Raw genomic sequence first — 24807 nt, forward strand, 5'->3', positions numbered from 1 at the left:
ATACTATGTACAAGAAGTATTACTGAGAGCGGCACACTCAGCTAATTAAGTGCACTGGCAAAAGGATATGCCCGTCACTAAATTGTATACATATCTTTCTTAACCTTCATACAAGAATTGAAATATTCACAAATTGTACAAAACTAGTAAGATTATGTGAGGAAGGTCATATATCTGGTACTTTAGATTTCTCGAGCTTAATATTTTCTCTTGTCCCTTTGAATATATCAACAATGTAATATTCCCAGCAGGAAGCGATATGTATTTATTTTATGTGTTAGCATAGGCCTTGCCGAAAAACCGAAATATACATAAAATATACAATTTTGATCATTTTCTGTAGACACTATCAAAACAAGTCTTTCGTTCAACAGGAAATTTGAAGTAAAGTTTCTATCTTCATTCCTACTTCAATCAACAGATTCTCGTTGGTCACTGAAATACAACAGTACAGGAATTTTGGTAAGATCTCTCCGAACGCGTCAAATGTTGTGCAGAAAAAACAGTTGAAAAATACTCTCTACTCTCTTCTTACCCAACTGATCTCGTGAATTTACCGCGAACTACAATCACTGGAAATAGGATATGCATATTTTCATGATTTTTTCCGTAAAATAACGTATCACATTTTTTTTATTAACAGTCAATGTTTCTATGAACTAGAACTCCTTTGGTCAGAACAAATAAAAAAGGTCTATATGGCTTGGAACAATGAAGTACGTTCGTTGCTGAAGAGTCGTTCGTGGCTTTGACAGAGTCGCACTCGAACACGAGAGACGGCGGACACGGGCACACGCGCGCAGTCACGGGCACACTCCCGGGTGTATCCCTCGGGGCACTGTGCGCAGCCGCTAGAAGGCGGCCGCGGCTCCCTCGTAGTGGTCGGCGTGCTGGTGCGGGTGCTACTTGCCCGTCGAGCTGAGCAGCGGGCTGTACGACTGCGAGTTGCACGTGGACAGCCCGAACGGGTTCATCGTGGCGAACGGAGATGCCAGGCCTCCCACTCCTGCAACAAAAGGGCACGCAACGCTCCCGTCACTCCCACATCCAGTCTACAACCTAAATCGTTTCGTGAAGCATACCGACAGGGCAAAATTGCCGGTAGAGCTGTAAGGTTTTCATATGTTTTATGCCACTGTAAATAATTCACTTTTATTCTACCAGGACGAAGACTCATGAGCGCGCTGCACGAGTAGTGGATAAGAAGACCCTTGACAGTGTTTACTGTAATCTGTGGTGCTCTTGGTCGCGTCAGTTTTGCAGCGCTGGGAAACTCTTATTAGAGGCATAATAGCGAACAGTTGAGTTTCAGAACTGGAGTTGTGATATTTGTGCATCTGGGTGAAATTCTCTGGACTACTTTATTATAGAGATTAACACTTGTTTATAAATCTATCTCATTGGTTGTATTGACGAAGAAGATTTTTGAAGGAATATTTAAAGATAACCCAAGCAGGTGCAACAATGAAATTTTTGTCTGTCAGAACTATCAATTGAGGGAAATCTTTATCCCTTACATAATTAATGAGATTCATAATCTGGGTTAATTTGATCTCCTTGTTTTCATTATGCCACAAATTACGCAATTAGGTGAAAAAAATTGTTCAAATGGCTCTGAGCACTATGAAACTTAACATGAGGTCACCAGTCCCCTAGAACTTATAACTACTTAAACCTAACTAACCTAAGGACATCACACACATGCATGCCCGAGGCAGGATTCGAACCTGCGACCGCAGTGGTCGCGCGGTTCCGGACTGAAGCGCCTAGAACCGCTCGGCCACATCGGCTGGCAATTAGGTGAAGTGTCTGTAATTTTTGTTATAAGAGAATTTCGTAATTGTTAGTCCTCTTATGTTGTACAGTCTTTTATTGTCAGTAACAAGAGATTGATTTTTCAAGAACGCTTTTCTTTAAAGTATAGCTCTCCTCTATCATTCTTAGTAAAGTGTAAAATATTTTATCGTGTGTGCATTGCACATTACGCCACACGTAGCAACAGACTATTTCTGACAAGCTAAGAAAAATTTAGAATAGATCATTTTTCTGATTTCAGTTTGCTTTCGAGAACATCGGTACACCTACACCAGACACAAAACAGCGTGCCGAGCAAGAGACTTTTCTTTCAACTGTGATCTCATTTTGTATTCTTGTGGGCAAGCAGTACGTCTTCAGAATTTTCATGTATTCTACCAAGTATGCAGATTAATTTGCAGGGAACTGTGAAATTAATATTCAATAGTTCTTTTCTTCCGTGCTGAGCAGTACATTATTTCGTGTGGATCTTTAAAGTCAGATATTGCACTTCGTGTTACGTAACTTTCATAATGTACTTCAGAATCGAGAGCGCTAAAGACCTTACCGTCGTGCGCCCATACAACCCTCTCCATCATCATCAGAATCTAGTGTCAGATAGTTTTCCATGAGGACATGACTAGCTTCTTTTGGCATTTAATTAGAATAATATTCATTATTTCAAACTCAGCATTTCATTAACATTTTAGTTTTGTTTCACGACCCTATTCAGATGCGCCAACCAACGGTCAGTTTTGCTCAGAAGCTGAATACGATATCTAAAGCACACGTTACACGAGTAGAAGGTTAAAAAAAGGAATAATCAGTATTTTACACGTAGAAAAGTTACATAAAAAGTTTACATAGCTAACAACTGGGCAGTGGCATTTCGTATTGACAATTGTATTTTTGCGCACTGATTACGACTGACGCAATCGCCTTCGTGAAAAGCTGTGAACGGTTTTCTTAAGCGCATAGTCGTTGCCTGGATTTCAACGAGAATACAGTCCAGGCAGCAAGCATACATTTGGATGACCGTCCAAGGTGTCTCGCGAAGACGACGAGGTCAGTCATTGGAGTACTGTTCGCAAAAATGCAGTCGTCAACCCAGGCGGGCACTCGAAACGTTGCAGCCCATCAGCGGCAACAAAAATGCAAATATTGCAGGATAACAGTTATCGATTTTCTCTCAAACATTCGGCAACACAGAAATGGCATACTGTATAGTACTGATGCAGTGTTCGCCCGCCAACATGCATGCTAAAATTGGACTGAAATGTAATATAACCATCTGAAACCCATGGTCATGATGTGGAAGTGGAGTTGTTTGCTGCTTATTGTACCCTGCTTCGTCAACAGAAAAATCAGTTAATATGTGAGATCATAAAAATGTAACGTGAGTATTTTTAACCCATACAAATACGATGTTTCCAAATTTATTTTTTGTTGTATATATATTTAACATGTATCAGAGACTATCATACTGGAGTTTTGAGTTTCCATGCTTGCAGAAAAATAATAATGAATTAAGGATGTATCCGCCTTTTTACAAGTACACAATTTTTTTTGTTTTGTTTTAACATCCAAAAGTTTTGCACCACAGTTGTGGCGTCTGCTGTGTGTTTTTTCTATTATTTTCCTGAAATACATATGTAAAGCTTATGTTTAGCTTACGATATTGATACACCAGATTATGTTGTTATTTAAACTATAAATGCACTTTACTTTTATTTTAGATTGTGTGTATGTTGATGCCAACCGAAATTAGCCACAGGATTAAACAGTACACCATGTTATCTGTGAACATGAGAGATGTGAGAAAACCGTCTATATTGAATTTTCGTTTATAATCCAATGTTTGAAATGTATGTTCAGCTAAAACTCGTGGTATGCGCCTGTTTCAGGACGCACTATTGTAGTATTTCGCTAGTCCTGAGCTGTGCCAAGTGTATTTTTGTGCAACAAACGTGCTTTTGTGTAGTTGAGCTGGACGAGTCTACATCAGTAAAAGTTTCGTGTTATCTGAATAATAAGCTACACGAAACAGTTCGCCGTGCCTAAGCATCACAAAACTTTAACCGATGTCCATTATTCAACTCAACTACACAAAAACACGTTTGGCACATAAAAATAAACTTGGCGTATTTCAGGAATAGCCAAATACTACAACAGTATGGCCAAAAACGCACGTATGCCACTTGTTTTAGCTGAACATTCATTTCAAAGTTTGGATTATAAACAAAAATGCAATGTAGACGATTTTCTAATACCTCTCGTGCTCACAGATGATATGCTGTACTAATTTAGACCTGCGGCTGATTTCGGTTGGCAGCCACAGGACACACACAATGTAACATAAAATATAATGTGCGTGTATAATTTAAATATTAACAAAATCTAAGCTAAACGTAATCTGTGTGTATGTATTTCAGGAAAAGAAAAGAAAGAAACCCACTCAAGATACCATAACTGTGGTAAAACATGTTTGGGTGTGAAAGCAGAACAATAATTCATGTACTTGCAAAAAGACAGATCCATCCTTAATTCATTATTGTAATCAAAGATTTACGTGAAAAGATCTGCTTACTGCAATAGCTGCATTGATATTGTTCTGAAGTACCTACTGAAAATTTGTACAGAGCAAAGTCTCGGACCTGGATTGACATTTTTCTCTATGAGGAAACCGCTGGATATAAGTGGAAATTTGAAGTGACATCGAGAAAGTGCGACTTGTCGACAGGCGTGCATGGATAGTCTAACGGTAAGGCGGGTGCTAGCGAAAATCAGGAAAACCGGGTTCGAGTCCTGATAATCAGGCATGGCCGTTTTTAAGCTACGTTTTCTTCAATTGCAATTATTGTGCCCGGATAAGTAAATTACTGACCAATAAAATTTTTAATTTGTTTCAAACAGAAATTTCCCTCTACAAAAGCATTTAATTTTAGCGAGATCTTAATACTGGATTGTGTCAGAAATTGTACGGGTACGAAATAGTAAGTTCATGGCGTCTATCACTGTAGAAATAGTTAAACACGAGAAGAAAATTTTCAGTTTTTATTCTTAAATTAAAGTCATCCGCCAGAATTGCTCGTATTAGCGAGTGATGATACGGGAGGGGAAAGTATGCTTTTTCTACGTTGTTAGCGCAAAATACTCTTGTAATTTACTATAAGTTACTAGTGTGAAATATAAAGTACTTCGAATCTCAGTGTATGAAATTCAAAACATGAGTGTCAAGTGATTAGTTATTTTATGAACAAGTCGATCATGTGTTGCGACCAACAGGATATACGTGTGAACAGTTGCAAGTGCATCGATTGTGACTACAAATACTGAACAGTACTGGTTAGTGATATTTCTGTCGATATTTCATAAATAACAGTGAAAACGGCTCGTTTAAACGATTAGTAATAATAGTGGCAACAAAACTCTTTAAAACATAATGTAATGAGTACGTTCAGGATTAGAACGCAATTCTGCCGTCATTTATTAAAAAGTACTTTTTACAAATTAATTACTTAATAATTACACCATAAATCTGAATGCGAAAGAATGTATATTTTCTCAAATTAACCATTTTTTATGCTTTGATTTATTACGAAGTTTTTGCTTCAGTTTAATATCTTAGGGGCAATACGAGAAGGTAATCGATATAGGGAAAAGAGCCGCTACGAAATCCCAGCGTTGTTACAAATTGTGCCCACGCTTTTAGGAGGTTCCCACTTGTGGTTTATCACATCTTTGTGACTCTGTAAGAAATGACCTTTACTGATCAGTTCAGTAACGACACATCCTGTTTCAGTTTAATTATCGGAAAGTAAAGTGATGTAACTAAACTATGACATGACGATAACAAACTTAAACTACACACGTTTCCGAAATTAAATGTCAACATATTTAGTTTAGTTGCAGTTTGCTTTCTAATTGTATGATATTTGTTTCACCAATAATACGACGTAGCCAAAGACTACAGTGACTATGTACAAGAGATAAACTGAAATGATTGTTCTATTGGATATTGCACATTCTCTTACGTCTGACACGAAACTCACCAGCCATTCGACAATTTATCTCAAATCCGAAAACCTGTGAGAATTGTGATAATTCACTTTAAGAAACCAGATGTGGAATTCATGTTAAACGACAACATAAAAAATAACGTTCAGTGGCTTACTGACGCTCGAAATGGAAGATTTTCGTTTAGACTTTTAATATCGAATCGTCCCAAACTTCTTGAACACAGTAAATGGTAACAATTTGACTTTAAGAAAGGTAAAAGCATCATACAGAAAGACAAGAGTCTAAAAAAAATCTAGCAGTTTCATATAATTTACTGAAACATAGACGTCATCCAGCAACGTAACGTCGTTATGTAATCTGAAGGTGGAGGGGGAGAAAGGAAAGGAAAGGAAAGGAAAGGAAAGGAAAGGAAAGGGAAAGGAAGGGAAGGGAAGGACCAACTGACGTCAGCAGCATCAGGACTTCGTGTGGAATCAGCGGCGATGAACCTGGAATCTCGTGCTTACTTGGCAGCTGTATGAAGCACTGCGCCATCCAGGCACAGGGATTATCACACTTGCGCAGACTATCTCAGCACGCCTCCCAGGCGACCCAAGTTTTCATCTAGCGCCGCCTATCATGTCCTCCATGCTCGCTAATCTGAGATTCCCGCACGAGCTCAAAAATACTTGTGCATCCGCACTGAAGGTTGTGGGTTAATTGCCCATCGAGCCGAATCACACATTTTAATTCGTCGCCACTGATTGTTCTTAAAGTCCCCATGCAGCTGACATGTACGAAAGAACACATACCACGCATTCGTGTGAATGTAATGTGGTGTAAAATGTTTGAAATACTCAGAAAAATAAGTATACACCGTAGGGGAAGATGGGTAACATACGAGATGTACAAGAATGGCAGACCAAGAAAGAAGTGCTCTGATATAAGAGGGCTTAAGCTGAGGAGGGAACTCAGCCTTCCTGCTCTGCTGTTCGGCGTGTATATCGAAGCAGGAATGAAGGAACAGTCAAAGGTGAGCTCAAATTCGTGTTAAAGGATATCAATGGTAAGCTTCGCTGTTGACATTGCTACCCTCTGTGAAAGAGAGAAAGAGTTACAGGTCCTGCTGAAAGGAACGAACAGTGCAAGGAGCACAGAATGCGGATTAAGAGTAAGCCGAACAAAGACGAAGGTATTAAGGAGCAGCGGACGTGATATTCATCAGGTTGCATTCCACTGCAACCGCTGTACACAGCGACCGTGATGTAACTCAAACAAGAAGGAAGTCAGCAAACAGCCGTGATCCAATCCGTTACTGAAGCTCTAGATTTAAGATACAGTATAACTATCGTCAGTGCGTATGAAGTGAGTCATGTAGACTCAACAGGCTTGTAAATGTACGTGGCTATTACAAGACCTTAGCATGTACATAGCTTAATGAGTCTGAAGAACACGTTTGGCGACACCGTCTCCGGTGGGACACTTGAACTGACGCCTGCAACAGCCTGACTGGCTAACTTCAGTGCTTATTAACTCGGAAACGTATCGAAATTTTTTCTTAAACAATTATTTCTCAGGAGAACCTACCCTGCAACAGCCTTACAGGCATTTTTTAACTGTTTCTGAGCATCCCGTGCGACTGGATGTGAGAAGCTTGTAGCTGCTACGGGAGAGGTGAGAGGGACAGAGGAGAAGCGGTAGCGTGCGCATAGCAGTCAGTCAGGCCGACAGGCAGGGTACTCACCGCGAGCGGCTCGCGGCGGGGCTAGCACTGGACGGCGAGGTGCGGGGGCGGCCAGGTGGGGGTGGGGCTGGGACTGGGGCGCACGACCGGCGCGAACGCGCTTTTCTGCTCATACTGACAGCCGGCGGGCGCCGGCGCGGGCAAGACTAGAACAGCCAAGGTGCACGCTCACGACACGCCACCCACACACATCGACCACTCGCTCTACAATACAAACTACAACGCTTATCATTATATCACTGTGTATCACTGACATTAGCAAAACTCTGAAATACAGACCAAAATAAAACTTACAAATAGCTAATTTAAAAGAAAATTCACATGCATGCGTGATAGAGTTAACGGAAAAAAGTGGTGTACGTCTAGACCTGTCTTCCGCAAGTCAAATTAGCGTGTAAGCAGGAGAGTGCTCGCGCAATGTGTACCAGAATCATTTTTCCCCCTTGCAGCTCCATTCACGGGTTGTACACGGATAGAGGGATTATCAGCACCCACCTGTGTGAATCCAGATTTAGGAGGGACGTTCAATAAGTAATGCAACACATGTTTTTATGAAAGCAGGTTGGTTTTATTCTGGATTCCAATACATACTATTACTCCCTACTCTTACGACCACAAAACCCCATTTTTCAAAATAATCTCCGTTCAATGAGACGGCCTTACCCTACCTTACTGGGAGGGTGTGTATGTTCACACGGTACCACTTTACTGGTCGACGTCAGAGCCAAAGTCTTGCTTCATCAATAACCTACCCTTCATCCACGTCACAGACAAAGATATGTTACTGTGTGTCCATGTACTGCTTCCTGCGGAGTACATTCTTCATTGTGCCAAACAGATGAAGGTCGAAAGGTGCGTGATCCGGGCTGTAGGGTGGATGAGAAAGAACAGTCCATTGAAGTTTTGTGAGCAGACTTTTGCGAGTCCTTGCTTTGCCATGGAGAGGTAGTAGTTCGCTTGCATTTTTGTGACGACGAAAATGATGAAGTCGTTTCTTCAGTTTCCTGACGGTGGCACAATGTACTCAGAGTTTGTAATTGCAACTGGTGAACGAGTGCGACAGCACTACCAGCAGAGCCATCCAGCTGAGTAGCAATGCGCTTGTTTGTGACCCTTCAGTCACCTCGAATGAGAGTGCCCTCGTGTTCCAACATTGCACAGCTGCGTGCGGCCAGCCGGACGCCTGAGATCGGACAAGTTTGCGATGATAACAGACGCTTCGCCCAACGACTCAACGTGCTTTTGTTCACTGCCAGGTCTCCGTAGACATTCTGTTAGAGGCTATGAATATCTGCGATGGTCTGATTTTTCGTGAAAACAAACTCAATGACGGCTCTCTGCCCTGAACGCACGTCCGCTACAGACGCAATTTTGAAGGCTACCTATAGTGGCGGTACCTATTAGAAATTCATGAAACTCTAGCCGCTGAAGCGAAAATACTCTACGATCACGTATTTTTTCAAGCGAAATCGGTCGAAAAAAAAATTTGTTGCATTACTTATTGAACGCTCCTCGAATATAGGTAGAATCACCTAGAACTAGCATCGCAGTTATTGCGGAAATCCTAGTTAAGTGCATTTTTCACAAAATGCATTGATATTCGGGGGCTCGTATCATTATCCAATCAACAGATTGTAATAATACTTAGAAAGCGTATGTTTTATACAAATATATACATTTTAATTGGAACAGTTCCTTTTTACACTAACAAACAAAAGTAGGGTAAATTAGAATGTCAGTGGTGTTTGTCGCAGGGTTCTAGTGTGAGTCGTTATGAGATATCGTATTTTGAGAAGTTTCCACACACACTGTTTGTGCCATTCAACCAGCGTAGTTTTTGGGAACGATGCTGTTATGTTAGCTTACAATGTGCTAAGGTGTTCCTTGAGTGCATTGGGACGTGCTAATCAGTTATTGTGTGACAGTCCAAGCAGTAGGTCATGAGCAGACGATGGTATTTATGAACGCAGAAAAAGATGACATGCTCATGGCGCATGGGGAGTGCAGGAAGAATGAAGTTCGTTCTTGTACGGTGTATGCGGCAAGGCATCTTAACAGACGTCAACCACCTCGGCAGTTATGTATCAACCTCTTTAACCAGTTACCAGTGGTTGTGTGGACCTAGACAACGTAACAGAAGGAAAAAGCTGACGATAGAAGAGCGGGAAATTAATGTTCTTGCTGCTGTCGCAGTTGATCCGAACGCTAGCCCCCGAGTAATCGCACGAGGAAGTGGCATGAGTCAGGTAAGTGTCCTGTGCATTCTCCGTCGACGTAAGTTCCATCCCTATCACATCGCTCTCCATCAAGAGCTGCATGGAAACAATTACGAGAATCGTGTTAACTTCTGTACATGGTAATTAAGACTGAATACTCTTGCTTAGTGACAAAGCCACATTTACCAATCATGGCCAGGTAAACCGCCGGAACGTGCGCTATTGTTCTGCTGACAGTCCCCGCTGGTTTCGTCAAGTGGAGCGTTAGCGTCCATGGAGTGTAAACGTGTCTTGTGGCATCAGCTCATAGGCCCGTTTTTCATAGACAAAAACACTAAATGGGCAGAAGTACCGCAGCCTCCTAACAGAGCCTCTGCCACGGATGCTATAAGATGTTTCTCTGCTGAGTGGAAGGAACCTGTGGTATCAACATGTTGGCAGTCCGCCCATAGTGCACGGAGTACTACAGTCTTCACCCAAATAATTGGATTGGACGCAAAGGACCCGTACCTTGTTCCACGGATCTGACGCCTGAAGACTTTCTTCTGTGGGGAAAGTTGACAGACGCCGTCCACTGGGATATACCAACTACATCCTGTGATATGCAACAAGTATTACTGCAGCCAGCTCGGACATCTCGGCTGAAATGTTAGCACGCGTGCAGCAGTCGTTCCATTCTAGACAGGAAGCGTGTATTGCGGCTGCCGATTGTAATTTTGAACACAACCTGTGCTAGTCAACTGTCTCGTTTCCGTACGTAATCCACATAGCTAGTGTATGCTCTTGTGCTATTCTTTAGTGTGTTGGTGTGGGAGCTTTGTAAATACGATATAACGTAAACGACTCGTTCTAGTATCCTGCAACGAACACCACTGACATTTTAATTTAACCTACTTTTAATTTGTTAATGTCATTAGGCACTGTTCCATTTTAAAAAGGGTAAGTTTGCACAAAAAATTCACTTTCTAAGTGTTATTACAGTCTGTTAATTGGCTAACGATACGAGACCCTTACTACTAATCAGTTATGTGAAAACCGCACATGAATAGCACTCTCCATTTCCGCAATCTTTACGATGCAGGTTTTAGGTAATTCGCGCTGTATAATATTTTACTCTCGTGCGAATTCCGCTAGATATAAGACTAAGTAACATTTTCTAGTAGTCTAATGTATTTATAGTAATTTAGAGTAAGGATCACAGAGATCCTCTGGTTTTTTTTTTTTTTTTTTTTTTTTTGTGGCTCTCAGAGGCACTGGGTTAATATTTATGTGACGTTCACATGTTGATTGAAAACATACGTGAATAGTAATTCTTCTCTTCTGTTAATCTAGCTTGGTAAGACTCTCATTCCGAATTACAATGCGCAAAAAGTACTCGAACGATTTGTATTTGTTTGTAGAACTCTTTATTCGTGGATGAATTATTCCTCTTTGGAATTCTTTTGTTAGATTTCATTCTGTGTTCTTTTGTATGCTTTCCATACAGGGAGATTCCTACGATCATTTCATTTTAAATTCTTCTGTAGAAAAGCTGCCAGACACTTTACGTTTGCTACTGTTTCGAGTGTCTGGTCTCTGATCATGATAGTCATATGAACGACGTCGGCTGATTTCAACTATTTACGTCGATTACCTTATATTTCTTTATGTTGAAGACCAATAGTCAGTCTTTTAAGACGATGTTGCGAGGCTAAATGGAAGGCTTTCAGGAAATGAAAGACTGCCTTGTCCTCTGCAACCTATAACCTTATAGATCTAGTAGACAAGTAGATCAATCCCAGTTTCACACGCTCGGTTGAATTAGTTCTTACGGGAACGACATTGATTCATATAGTGGAGTAGCCCGAAATTCGAGCACAAATATGTTTCGTAATCCTACTACAGATTGATGTCATTGTCGTACGACTGTCCTTAACGACTGGAAGGGCCTATGTCTTCTACCAGTTACGTGGAAAGCTCTTTTGCTGGAGATACGCACGGTAGGCCGTTGCTAGAAAAGAGCTAGTTCTTCCGTTCATTCGATGTAGAATCTGGCGGGCGGTGGATCAAATCAAATGGCAATTCCTCTTCTGGGTCTCTTCGGCTGTTTTTCAATTCCACGCTCATTTGGACTGAATCTTTTTCGTACGAACTCCTTTAGAAAAGAATGCATGAGAGAGGGGAACGGTTATCATCACTGAAACACGAATTTGGGCTACTCACTAAAACACATACTCTCATGACGCCACAAAAATTCTTCAGCTTCAGGTCGAGAAGCAAGGCTATTGACGCTTCGGCCCCAATCCTCACAGTGTTATGACGTAGTGGTACCTCATTCTTTCTCTCTTAGCTTCAAACAATTATCCCATTCATCCTAACTTTTTGAGTGAGGAGGTCATCGGTATAATTTCGTCAATCACTCAGAAACGCTGCAACTGATTCCTTAATTCAATTCATTTTCGCCACAACATGTCGACAAGGCATAAAACACCGATCTCCACAGAGCTGCATCATCCTGAAGGAAACATTATCCCCGTGATGCTGATTTGACCTCGCAGACCACACTTTTAGTGCCTTAACAAGTGCACTTCACTCAAGAGAGCTTTTTGGCCAGATTGAAGTATAATACTCGTATTTCTGGGTTTTCCAGATCTGTTTCTTATTAGCTTTATTTTACACCGCAACAACAGCAGCCTGCTGCCTGGGAAATTCCGCTGTGAGAGCCGTAATAATGCTGAAATGGCACAATACAAGACACTATACTCCGATTTAAATTGTTTTGTGACTGATGTTTCAGCAAGATGAATGGCAGGGGCAAGACGCCACCTAATCAAAATTCTTTCTGGAATTTGCTGCGTTATCTGTTTTGTAAGTACGTGCAGCGCCTTCTGAAGCTTGGCTGGCTGCACGCCGGCAACACCGCCCCGCACTACTTCACTCTGTCAATCACAAAGCAGTTTTAACAGGAGTATAACCTTGTGCAGACGTGCGCGGGGGTACCTCACACTGTGCTGTCTCGGGCTATCTACTTGCCCAAAAGTGGCGCTTTGTGATCGTAAAGCCGAGGTGAGCGAATGTAAATACTAGCTGCTCCAGCCTAGCAGTATCTGTTGTGGTCTGCTGCCAACACTGTGAACTACTTCGCGCTACATGTCGGCCCGATGTGCGTCACCAAGCCTCGTCTACAAATTGTTGCCACCTCTGCCATCTGTCGGTCCATCAGCGGCTCCTAGGCCTGAGGCTGCTGATACCTGAACGAGTGCCATCCGACTGGGGTCACAACCGACTCGTGGACACCTCCGAAGGTTCCTGGGTTCGCAGCCCACACCTGCGTCCATCCCGAAGCTGACCTGTTGCTGGAGGCTCCCCTTCCGGCGCTTCCTCACTTTGCCATAGGCGGAACGCCTGAAGTAGCGACGTGCTCGCAAGGCCGCGTAGGCCAACACACCGCCTTGTCTTATACTGACAAAGGCTCTGTTGCACGGCGTCAGCGCACATCATCGAAACGCCACCAGTCACTACTGCACGAGTTATTGCTAAATCAAGTATGATGTTTATATTGCTCCATTTCTGATTACATAGGTGTGGGGGAACTGGTGCTTCGTACCCAACGCCCTTCTCCTGATCTTGACTCGTCCTCCTGACATTTTAAAGTGTCAATGACCATTGGACCATCCTGACGCTTACAAGGCTGCCTACTAATAACAACTGGCGCCAGTAGTGTGCCAGCTGTAACGTATGTAATACGTGAGTCAGGGTCCAGTAGCAAGTCTCCCCTATGAGGTCACAACCCACGTAAAAGGTCCGAAGCACAGTAGGTGCTGCGAAACTGCAAGAAACCATTTAGGCTGCATAAAGTAGGAATGTAAGACTGATTCACAGGAAGGGGTTAAGCTGTATTTACAATTCATAGGAAGGGGGTAAACTTCATCTATAATTAGTACTTGCTATCTCCACAGGGGTTCTGTGGCAGTGACCTATCATCAAATTGCTGAAGGTATGGATGTTTGCTTGGTAGGTTTTGTGACGTATGTACATAACATTTCACAACAGGAATGCGTCCAACTGACAGCGGTTAGAGCCTAGTTTTCAAGACAGAGCATCACATTAGTGCTCATGTATCGAATTGGGAACACGATGTGTGGCCAATAACCGGGGCATAAATTAATTACTGTATATTCGCCGGTTATTCGCCACACATTGATGTTTCAGTTCTCTACACGAGGAATAATGTGACGCGCTGTCTTGAAAACTAGGCTCCAACCGCTGTCAGTTCGACGCACTCTTGTTGTCAAATTTTATATACACACGACACAGTACGTACCAATCAAACATACTCCCCTGCAGAAATTTGATCCTAAGTCATTGTCACACAACTCCTGTGACGCTAGCAGTACTAATATATTTTCCGTACAATTTTCTATTTTTTTCACGTGATGGTTTCTGTACGGAGAATATTTCATGTCATGTTGCTGCACCACGGAATAAGTACTCGGGCATCACAATGACACGAAGATTTTAAACGCGACGTATACCACTACCAGGAAGTCATTATAACAATTTCAATACAGTTTCCAGTGAGTGCGTCTTTGCACAAAGTGACGTTATTGACTAAACATTTCAGTTGAGTGTGCTCTGTCAGATTATACAGGATCGTTGTCCACTGAATTTCCTCTGTTGAGCCGCGACGTAAGTTACAGCCTCGCATGGTATCACGGAATAGTTGCAAAGTGTGTGGTGTCATTATAAAGGCCTATACGTTACCAGCACCCTTGAGTCGAATTTATCTCAGATGAAAGACATGGAATGTGCTAAAAACTTCTCTATCAACGATGCAGGTGCAAGATTAAGATTCTACACGAATTTCAAAGCCGGAAGACTGTCCTTAAAATGAAACTAAAGTATGAAATTTTTCGAGGTACATTCAAGAAGCAGTTTCATTTGGATTGAGAAAGGACGAAAAGAGACTGGTGTTTATGTGCTGTTGATGTGAGGTTTTAAGAGTAAGGGCACAAACACGTACTGGGCCAGGAAAGGCCAAGAAACTAGCAGTGGCTTTCCCAAAGGTACCTCTCGAATTTTAAGACTGTGCTCTCTAGAGAGACAAAGAAATCCTAAATCTCGAGGGCAAACGGGGACCCGAACACTGCACCTATCTTATGCGATTTCACTGTCATAACTACTATATCACGTCACACTGTGTTTCTCTTGTCGAAAATTTTAACGTTTTACGTGTTACTGTGATTTTTGAACGTAAAATTTCGCTCTTTTTAGCGGCTACGGAAGAAGAAAACTTGAGAAGCACTGATTGTAAAGTTACTGTACACGTCACATGATGTAGATGCACGAAAGTAATCCGCGAAAATAAGTCAACCGCGCGGCCTTTTGCCTCTCCTCGATATCAGAAGCAAGAGAAATACGAGTAATGCCGCAGCCTAGTAATACGTAAGAGGCCTACTGAGTAATAGTTACCTATCGAAACATTACAGAGCATCGATTAAGGTGGGATCTTACTGGATGAAGCAGGAGTTCACATAGGAGTGATAAACTACGCGAAATGGAGGGTCTGAAACTTATTACTGTCGTAATTTAACCAAAGTTAAGATGTTAGCTTAAGTCATTTCGTTGTTTCAGGAAGTGAGTGGCGGAGGGGTGGGGGGCGGTTGGCTACTCACTGGGCGAGGAGTTGAAGAGGCTGGCGGATGAGGGCGATCCCATGGACGAGAGGGCGGCTCCGCCTGCGGAGGCGGCGTAGGCGGCGCCGTTGATGGCGGCCGCGCCGCCTCCGGCCGCCCCACTGCCCGCGCCGCCCGCGCTGCCCGCCGCCCCCGCGCCGCCCCCGGACGAGTTTCCGTACGAGCCGCCTCCGCCGCCGCCTCCGCCGCCCCCGCCGTTGGAGGAGTGCGGCGTGGAGGCGCTGGAGCCGTAGCCGCCTCCCCGGGGCGACACGCTGCTGCTCTGCGCGCGGCCGTACTCCTCTACAAGAGAAACCCTACCGGTAAACAGAGACGTCGTCTTACCTCAGCGAAAAAGCCACCGAGCTGCACACCCTCCCAAATTAAATGCAAGGCCGTCCGACATTGCCACACAAACTCTCCAACGATTATTTGATCATATGACAGGACCGTAGATGTCGCCCCAGTAGGCACAATACTGTTTCACATGACAATGATATGAATGAACTGTAGCGTACATATGCACTAGATATACAGGGTGTTGTTTTCCCCTGTAAATTTCAAAATAATAAGTAAAAGGAATATTGATTTGAATAGATAAACATAAGAAACGTTAATCTTTCTGTAGAGTCATGAACCTACAGGATATCCATAAATTATCTTTATAATTTAAGGTTTTAATAACTTTAGAACTGTACTAGATATTAACAAATGGTTTTCAACATGTAATTAGATAACTCAAAATTTTTACCTTCCAGGTGAAGCAATTCTGACGCACAACTGAACCTGAAAACCTGAATAATGTAAACGTCAAAGGTGAAAGCTCTGCGTGTGGCCTGGTTAATACACACGACGTCCGTTACCCAAGTGCAACGAAACTTGCGAACACGGCAATGGAAGGCAACCACCGTCTCGAACAACTATTCAGGCTTGGCATACATAATTTACGGAAACAGGTAGTGTTCACCAAGAAGGGGGGGGGGGGGGGGGGGGAGTGCCCATCTGTTTTAGGACACCAACGTTGGCAGGAGTCCGATAAAATCTCTGCATACGGCGGCCAGAGAGCTGGAAAAGAGAGGAGCAACGGTGCACAATGTCTTGGATAAGACTTTACAGCTACATCCTTACGAGGTGCTGTTGCTTCAGTCTTTAAAGCCTACAGACAAACTTCAGCGCAAACAGTTTGCAGTGTGGATATGCTAGGCAAACAATGAAGTTTTGGAAAATGTTTGTTTCTCCGGTTTCACGTATCCAGCAAACTGAATGGTAGTAACGTTCGTACATGGGATAAAACACTTGAGCTTTCGGTGGCTTTCGGAGTTGAAATAAGTGACTGCTTTAGTGCTCCATCTCAACCGAGAAAATTTTATTGAAGCATGCCACTGTGGTAGACTCAGATAACACGTTCGAATATGGGATCCACAGCATCAACATGTTATACCTGAAATGGAGAGAGAAGGACCAAGGGTCGATGTTTGGTGTGGACTGAAGCACAGTTGGGTCATTGGTCGATTCTATTTCATCGATTCTGCCGTCAACGGTGTTGTTTATCATGACATATTACAAGAGTTTGCTGAGCCGCAATTGGGACACTTGCACCCCGTTGTCATATTCCAGCACAATGGGGAACTATCCCACTGGTCCCTAAATGTCCATCAATTTCTGGATGAAAAGTTCCCGGATAAGCTGATTTGACGAGATGGTCCAGTTCGATGGCAGACACGATACCCTGCCGTCACATCACTAGGCTTCCTGCCGGCCGCGGTGGTCTAGCGGTTCTAGGCGCTCAGTCAGGAGCCGCGCGACTGCTACGGTCGCAGGTTCGAATCCTGCCTCGGGCATGGATGTGTGTGATGTCCTTAGGTTAGTTAGGTTTAAGTAGTTCTATGTTCAAGGGGACTGATGACCATAGATGTTAAGTCCCATAGTGCTCAGAGCCATTTGAACTAGGCTTCCTCCTAAGATGTTTTGTAAAGGATATGGTGTACCGAACCGTGGTTAGAGGCCTATAGGACTTCAAGACACGCATTCACCATGCATTTGAAAATGCCACCGTGGAGTTGTTGAATCATACGTCAAGAGGAACGGAATTCCTACTAGACGTTATCTGCGCCACTAAGTGTGCACACGTTAATATGTATGAATGAAGAAACAAAACATCTTTTCACATGTTCAAAACCATTTATTACATCTAGTGTAGTTTTAAATGTATTAAAGTTAATTTATGGACACCATTCGGTTTATTGATTTTCTAGAGAATTACAGTAAAGAGTTATAATTTTTGAAGTAGAACAGTATAAGTCAGTTTAATCAAGTTTTTATTGTTTCAGTTATTGAGATAAAAATGTTTTAAGTTTTAGGGATGGAAGCTATAACTGTAGAGGAAGATGCATGATTCCATAAATATGCCCACAAAAAGAAATCTGCTGATGTTCGATCTGGCGACCGTGCGTGTAACTTCTGGCGACCATGGCGTCCTAACCATGTTCTAGGAAATCTATTATTCAGTTCTTGTACAACTTCAGGCGCATAACTGGCTGGTTGACCATCGTGCTGCACCAGTATACGGCACATAAATTGTCGACGCTAAATACTCGATATACCTCACTTGTCCCATTACGTTTGGAGTTGTGTGGATCGATGATTTCAGCTCCAAGGACTCCACGCCGCATATTAATAGATCACCTCCTTTCATGCTTCAGACCTAGGATTTTCTGTGGCCCAGTAATGCATATTATGATGGTTCACTGCAACGTAATTTGTAAATGTGGATTCATAAGAGAACGTAACACTTTGTTAGGCGTCCAGAGTGAAATTACCCACAGCCCATTCGCAGAAAGTATCTTTCCAATGGAAATCATCCCCATGCAGTGTTAGGAGGTACGTGAGAAACATGGCTGTATGCTGTTCGCCACACAGGTGTAAAGCTCATATTGGTGGCTGCAGCAACTTCTCGTAAACTGACTTGCGGATCGTGCTGTACTGCAGCTCAAACAAACACTTATATGCACTCACTTCTTGCTGCTCTTCGTCCGTTACCGCCGCGCCTTCTCAAACTACTTATTTCTCAAAGTCATTGTTCAACACGTAAGAACGTAATGGCTGGTGGAGTTGTTCGACTCGGAAATGAGCCACGGTTGCTTCATTCGCACCTAGTCGGATTCATCGAGAGTGAGCAACAAGTCATCGTAATCGTTGGATGCGTATACCATTTTAATTCCACGCCATTATTCGTGGCCGACCGAAGCTCACTTGTCTGTGCTGTCCCCTCTGCCTTGTATACGGCAATGTAAGCACACATTCCATCTCCTAACCGAAAATGGCTTCAGACAGCGCATGGCGTACAGCGTGCTGTATCCACCCCTACAACTTCGAACGTTTCTTAGCTACTTAACTGAAATCAACAGAAATTTGATTTAAACTGATTTCTACACAGTTAATTTAAAAACATTAGCTACGTCATAGAAAAGAAATGTTCTATTGAAAAAATATAATTCTTTGTTGTAACTCTCTGTAAGTTAACTAAATAAACTCTTTACTCCACAGAAAGAGTAAGGCTTCTTACCTTCTTTCAGTTAGCAAAGGGAGACGAAAATTTAACTGAGATGGCCACAAGAATTCGGTAATAGGAAAAGGAGGAGAAGGCAAAAAACTATGAGGATATCGGGTAAGGAATGAAAGAGGAAGCTGCCTGATAGAATTTTGCACAGAGCATAATTTAATCATTGCTAAGACTTGGTTTAAGAATCTTGAAAGAAGGTTTTATACCTACTTAAGTCACAGAGAAAAATGTCTTGCTGAAACTGCCTTTATATGTGTTTTAAAACTAGAGAAAAGTAGCATCAGCGTAGGACAGAGTGCAGTATGTGAAGTGATAAACTGAGAGAAGAGCACAAGTGCAGCGAATGTTCAGAACACTAAACACCGAAGAACTACCTTTTTCACAAGTGGAACGAAAGTGGTTCAACAACTTAATGGAGAAATGACATGTGAGTATGAAACATCACATCGACCAGTGTTAGACTCACAGGAGAGAAGTCTCCAAATCCAGAACAAATTTCGGACCTGCCCTAAGTGAGTGTCGTAGGACTATTAATATTCATAATATACCAGGTGGTTCTAATTAAAGTGAAGTTACTCACTGATGTCCAGTGTGGGCTGTAATTATCGTACGGCAGCGAAAATTGGTACGTATGCTAATGTATTAATGCGGAACAGATTTACGCTGGAAAAACCTTACAGTTTTGGCCAACAGGTGAAAATGTGCACTATGCAGCATCTCGTCGACATCTCCAGAGCTCATATTGAACAAATTTTGAAAGCGGCGGATAGTAATAATATTGATATTAAACCTTTCTCACTTTGATCATTTCTGCCCACGTCCCGTTCCTAATCCATTACACATGGAAACATTTCTATGCTTCTTTCTTGCATTCACAGTGCCAGATTTGCACCTGGTGGCCAAAATTGGAACCACACCCTGAGGACTAGCGGTGACGTGTCTGGAGACTCCGCGGAGAGCAGTGCGATACCAAACTAACTCTCGCCCTTCATACGGGCAGAAAACCAGGAGTTACAGTCTGGGGTGCCGCTTCTTTTCATAACAGGACCCTTTAGTTGTCGTCCGTGGCACCCTTGCAGCACAGCATTACGTCGACGATATCCTACGTCCCGTTTTGTTGCCCTTCGTGGCAAGCAAGCCACCCTGCGCCTACATTTCAGCAAGACAATGCCTGGCTGCACATGGCGAGAGATTGTGCTTCTTGTTTTCTTGCTTTCCATACCCAATCTTGGAGAGCAAGGTTGCCGGATCTCTCCCCAGCTGGTAACGTTTGGAGCATCATGGGCAGGGCATCCAACCAGCTCGGGATTTTGACGATCTAACGCGCCAATGGGACAGAATCTGCACGATGGCCCTCAGCAGGACCAACGCGTTATTGACTTGCTCAGTTTCTGAAGCTCTTTCTCTTGAATAAATCATCCCGTTTGTTCTGAAATTGCAGTCATTTGAACGGCTGCGCTTATAAATCATATCTACCGATTTTCGTGCTATTCGGATAATTCCTTCGTGGTGCGTCGACTGTTTTGTCTTAAAGCGTATTCTGGAAGTAAAATAGTTTTCTTTCTGAGCCTCCGAGTTGGGACTGCACAGGAGACTGGCATCATTAGGAACAGAAACTGGCATGGGTCAGAGCATGGAATGTTAGGACGTTAAATCGAGCAGGTAGATTAGAAAATTTAAAACGGAAAATGCATAGTGGAAATTAGTGGCAGGGTTAACAGGATTTCTGGTCTGGTGAGTGCAGGTTTTTTTTTTTATCAGTCTACTGACTGGTTTGATGCGGCCCGCCACGAATTCCTTTCCTGTGCTAGCACTTGCAACCTACGTCCTCAATTATTTGCTTGACGTATTCCAATCTCTGTCTTCCTCTACAGTTTTTGCCCTCTACAGCTCCCTCTAGTACCATGGAAGTCATTCCCTCATGTCTTAGCAGATGTCCTATCACCCTGTCCCTTCTCCTTATCAGTGTTTTCCACATATTCCTTTCCTCTCCGATTCTGCGTAGAACCTCCTCATTCCTTACCTTATCAGTCCACCTAATTTTCAACATTCGTCTGTAGCACCACATCTCAAATGCTTCGATTCTCTTCTGTTCCGGTTTTCCCACAGTCCATGTTTCACTACCATACAATGCTGTACTCCAGACGTACATCCTCAGAAATTTCTTCCTCAAATTAATGCCGGTATTTGATATTAGTAGACTTCTCTTGGCCAGAAATGCCTTTTTTGCCATAGCGAGTCTGCTTTTGATGTCCTCCTTGCTCCGTCCGTCATTGGTTATTTTACTGCCTAGGTAGCAGAATTCCTTAACTTCATTGACTTCGTGACCATCAATCCTGATGTTAAGTCTCTCGCTGTTCTCAGTTCTACTACTTCTCATTACCTTCGTCTTTCTCCGATTTACTCTCAAACCATACTGTGTACTCATTAGACCGTTCATTCCGTTCAGCAGATCATTTAATTCTCCTTCACTTTCACTCAGGATAGCAATGTCATCAGCGAATCGTATCATTGATATCCTTTCACCCTATATTTTAATTCCACTCCTGAACCTTTCTTTTATTTCCATCATTGCTTCCTCGATGTACAGATTGAAGAGTAGGGACGAAAGGCTACAGCCTTGTCTTACACCCTTCTTAATACGAGCACTTCGTTCTTGATCGTCCACTCTTATTATTCCCTCTTGGTTGTTGTACATATTGTATATGACCCGTCTCTCCCTATAGCTTACCCCTACTTTTTTCAGAATCTCGAACAGCTTGCACCATTTTATATTGTCGAACGCTTTTTCCAGGTCGACAAATCCTATGAAAGTGTCTTGATTTTTCTTTAGCCTTGCTTCCATTATTAGCCGTAACGTCACAATTGCCTCTCTCGTCCCATTACTTTTCCTAAAGCCAAACTGATCGTCACCTAGCGCATTCTCAATTTTCTTTTCCATTCTTCTGTATATTATTCTTGTAAGCAGCTTCGATGCATGAGCTGTTAGGCTGATTGTGCGATAATTCTCGCACTTGTCAGCTCTTGCCGTCTTCGGAATTGTGTGGATGATGCTTTTCCGAAAGTCAGATGGTATGTCGCCAGACTCATATATTCTACACACCAATGTGAATAGTCGTTTTGTTGCCACTTACTACCCCCAGTGATTTTAGAAATTCTGATGGAATGTTATCTATTCCTTCTGCCTTATTTGACCGTAAGTCCTCCAAAGCTCTTTTAAATTCCGATTCTAATACTGGATCCCCTATCTCTTCTAAATCGACTGCTGTTTCTTCTTCTATCACATCAGACAAATCTTCACCCTCATAGAGGCTTTCAATGTATTCTTTCCACCTATCTGCTCTCTCCTCTGCATTTAACAGTGGAATTCCCGTTGCACTCTTAATGTTACCACCGTTGCTTTTAATGTCACCAAAGGTTGTTTTGACTTTCCTGTATGCTGAGTCTGTCCTTCCGACAATCATATCTTTTTCGATGTCTTCACATTTTTCCTGCAGCCATTTCGTCTTAGCTTCCCTGCACTTCCTATTTATTTCATTCCTCAGCGACTTGTATTTCTGTATTCCTGATTTTCCCGGAACATGTTTGTACTTCCTCCTTTCATCAATCAACTGAAGTAATTCTTCTGTTACCCATGGTTTCTTCGCAGCTACCTTCTTTGTACCTATGTTTACCTTCCCAACTTCTGTGATGGCCCTTTTTAGAGCTGTCCATTCCTCTTCAACTGTACTGCCTACTGCGCTATTCCTTATTGCTGCCGGCCGCGGTGGTCTAGCGGTTGAGGCGCTCAGTCCGGAACCGCGCGACTGCTACGGTCGCAGGTTCGAATCCTGCCTCGGGCATGGATGTGTGTGATGTCCTTAGGTTAGTTAGGTTTAAGTAGTTCTAAGTTCTAGGGGACTGATGACCACAGATGTTAAGTCCCATAGTGCTCAGAGCCATTTCCTTATTGCTGTATCTACAGCGTTAGAGAACTTCAAACGTATTTTGTCATTCCTTAGTACTTCCGTATCCCACTTCTTTGCGTATAGATTCTTCCTGCCTAATGTCTTGAACTTCAGCCTACTCTTCATCACTACTATATTGCCGGGCGGGATTAGCCGAGCGGTTTAAGGCGCTGCCGTCATGGACTGTGCGGCTGGTCCCGGCGGAGGTTCGAGTCCTCCCTCGGGCATGGGTGTACGTGTTTGTCCTTAGGATAATTTAGGTTAAGTAGTGTGTAAGCTTAGGGACTGATGACCTTAGCAGTTAAGTCCCTTAAGATTTCACACACACACACACACACACACACACACACACACACACACACTACTATATTGTGATCTGAGTCTATATCTGCTGCTGGGTACGCCTTACAATCCAGTATCTGATTTAGGAATCTCTGTCTGACCATGATGTAACTGAAATCTTCTCGTATCTCCCGGCCTTTTCCAAGTATACCTCCTCCTCTTGTGATTCTTGAACAGGGTATTCGCTATTACTAGTTGAAACTCGTTACAGAACTCAATTAGTCTTTCTCCTCTTTCATTCCTTGTCCCAAGCCCATATTCTCCTGTAACCTTTTCTTCTACTCCTTCCCCTATGCGCCGGCCGGAGTGGCCGTGCGGTTCCAGGCGCTACAGTCTGGAGCCGAGCGACCGCTACGGTCGCAGGTTCGAATCCTGCCTCGGGCATGGATGTGTGTGATGTCCTTAGGTTAATTAGGTTTAATTAGTTTTAAGTTCTAGGCGACTGATGACCTCAGAAGTTAAGTTGCATAGTGCTCAGAGTTATTTGCACCATTTGTGCCTTCCCTTACAACTGCATTCCAGTCGCCCATGACATACTGTATTACCCTTTCAATATCCTCATACACTTTCTCTATCTGTTCATCTTCAACTTGCGTTGTCGGCATGTATACCTGAACTATCGTTGTCGGTGTTGGTCTGCTGTCGATTCTGATTAGAACAACCCGGTCACTGAACTGTTCACAGTAACACACCCTCTGCCCTATCTTCCTATTCATAACGAATCCTACACCTGTTATACCATTTTCTGCTGCTGTTGATATTACCCGACACTCACCTGACCAGAAATCCTTGTCTTCCTTCCACTTCACTTCACTGACCCCTACTATATCTAGATTGAGCCTTTGGATTTCCCTTTTCAGATTTTCTAGTTTCCCTACCACGTTCAAGCTTCTGACACTCCACGCCCCGACTCGTAGAACGTTATCCTTTCGTTGATTATTCAATCTTTTTCTCATGGTAACCTCCTCCTTGGCAGTCCCCTCTCGAAGATCCGAATGGGGGATTATTCCGGAATCTTTTGCCAATGGAGAGATCATCATGACACTTCTTCAATTACAGGCCACATGTCCTGTGGATACACGTTACGTGTCTTTAGTGCAGTGGTTTCCATTGCCTTCTGCATCCTCATGTCGTTGATCATTGCTGATTCTTCCGCCTTTAGGGGCAATTTCCCACCCCTAGGACAAGAGAGTGCCCTGAACCTCTATCCGCTCCTCCGCCCTCTTTGACAAGGCCGTTGGCAGAATGAGGCTGACCTCTTATGCCGGAAGTCTTCGGCCGCCAATGCTGATTATTTATCAAAATTAAGACAGTGGCGGGGATCGAACCCGGGACCGAAGACGTTTTGATTATGAATCAAAGGCGCTACCCCTAGACCACGGGTACTGCAGGGTTACAACTACATAATGAAGTAGGTGTAACGCAGAAGTAGGTCTAATGTCGGAAAAGAAAATACGATTACGAATTCGGGTAAGCTGCTATGAACAGCATAGTGAACCATTATAGCAGCCACGATAGACACGAAAGCAACGCCCACCATAGTAGTATA

General features: G+C 43.1%; 1 protein-coding gene across 1 annotated transcript in view; it reads right to left on the reverse strand.

Moving 5' to 3' along the window:
* Positions 1-902: 902 nt before the first annotated feature.
* Positions 903-24807, reverse strand: part of LOC124595787 (transcription factor collier) — a 480633-nt gene continuing 456728 nt past the window's right edge. Inside the window, exons 13-14 of the mRNA XM_047134679.1 lie at positions 15408-15710; positions 903-1006 (exon numbers count right to left, since the gene is read on the reverse strand). Of these exons, the coding sequence (XP_046990635.1) occupies positions 903-1006; positions 15408-15710 (407 nt within the window). The remainder of the gene's footprint in view (positions 1007-15407; positions 15711-24807) is intronic.

Source organism: Schistocerca americana, chromosome 1 (genome assembly GCF_021461395.2).
Source record: "Schistocerca americana isolate TAMUIC-IGC-003095 chromosome 1, iqSchAmer2.1, whole genome shotgun sequence".
NCBI lineage: Eukaryota > Metazoa > Arthropoda > Insecta > Orthoptera > Acrididae > Schistocerca > Schistocerca americana.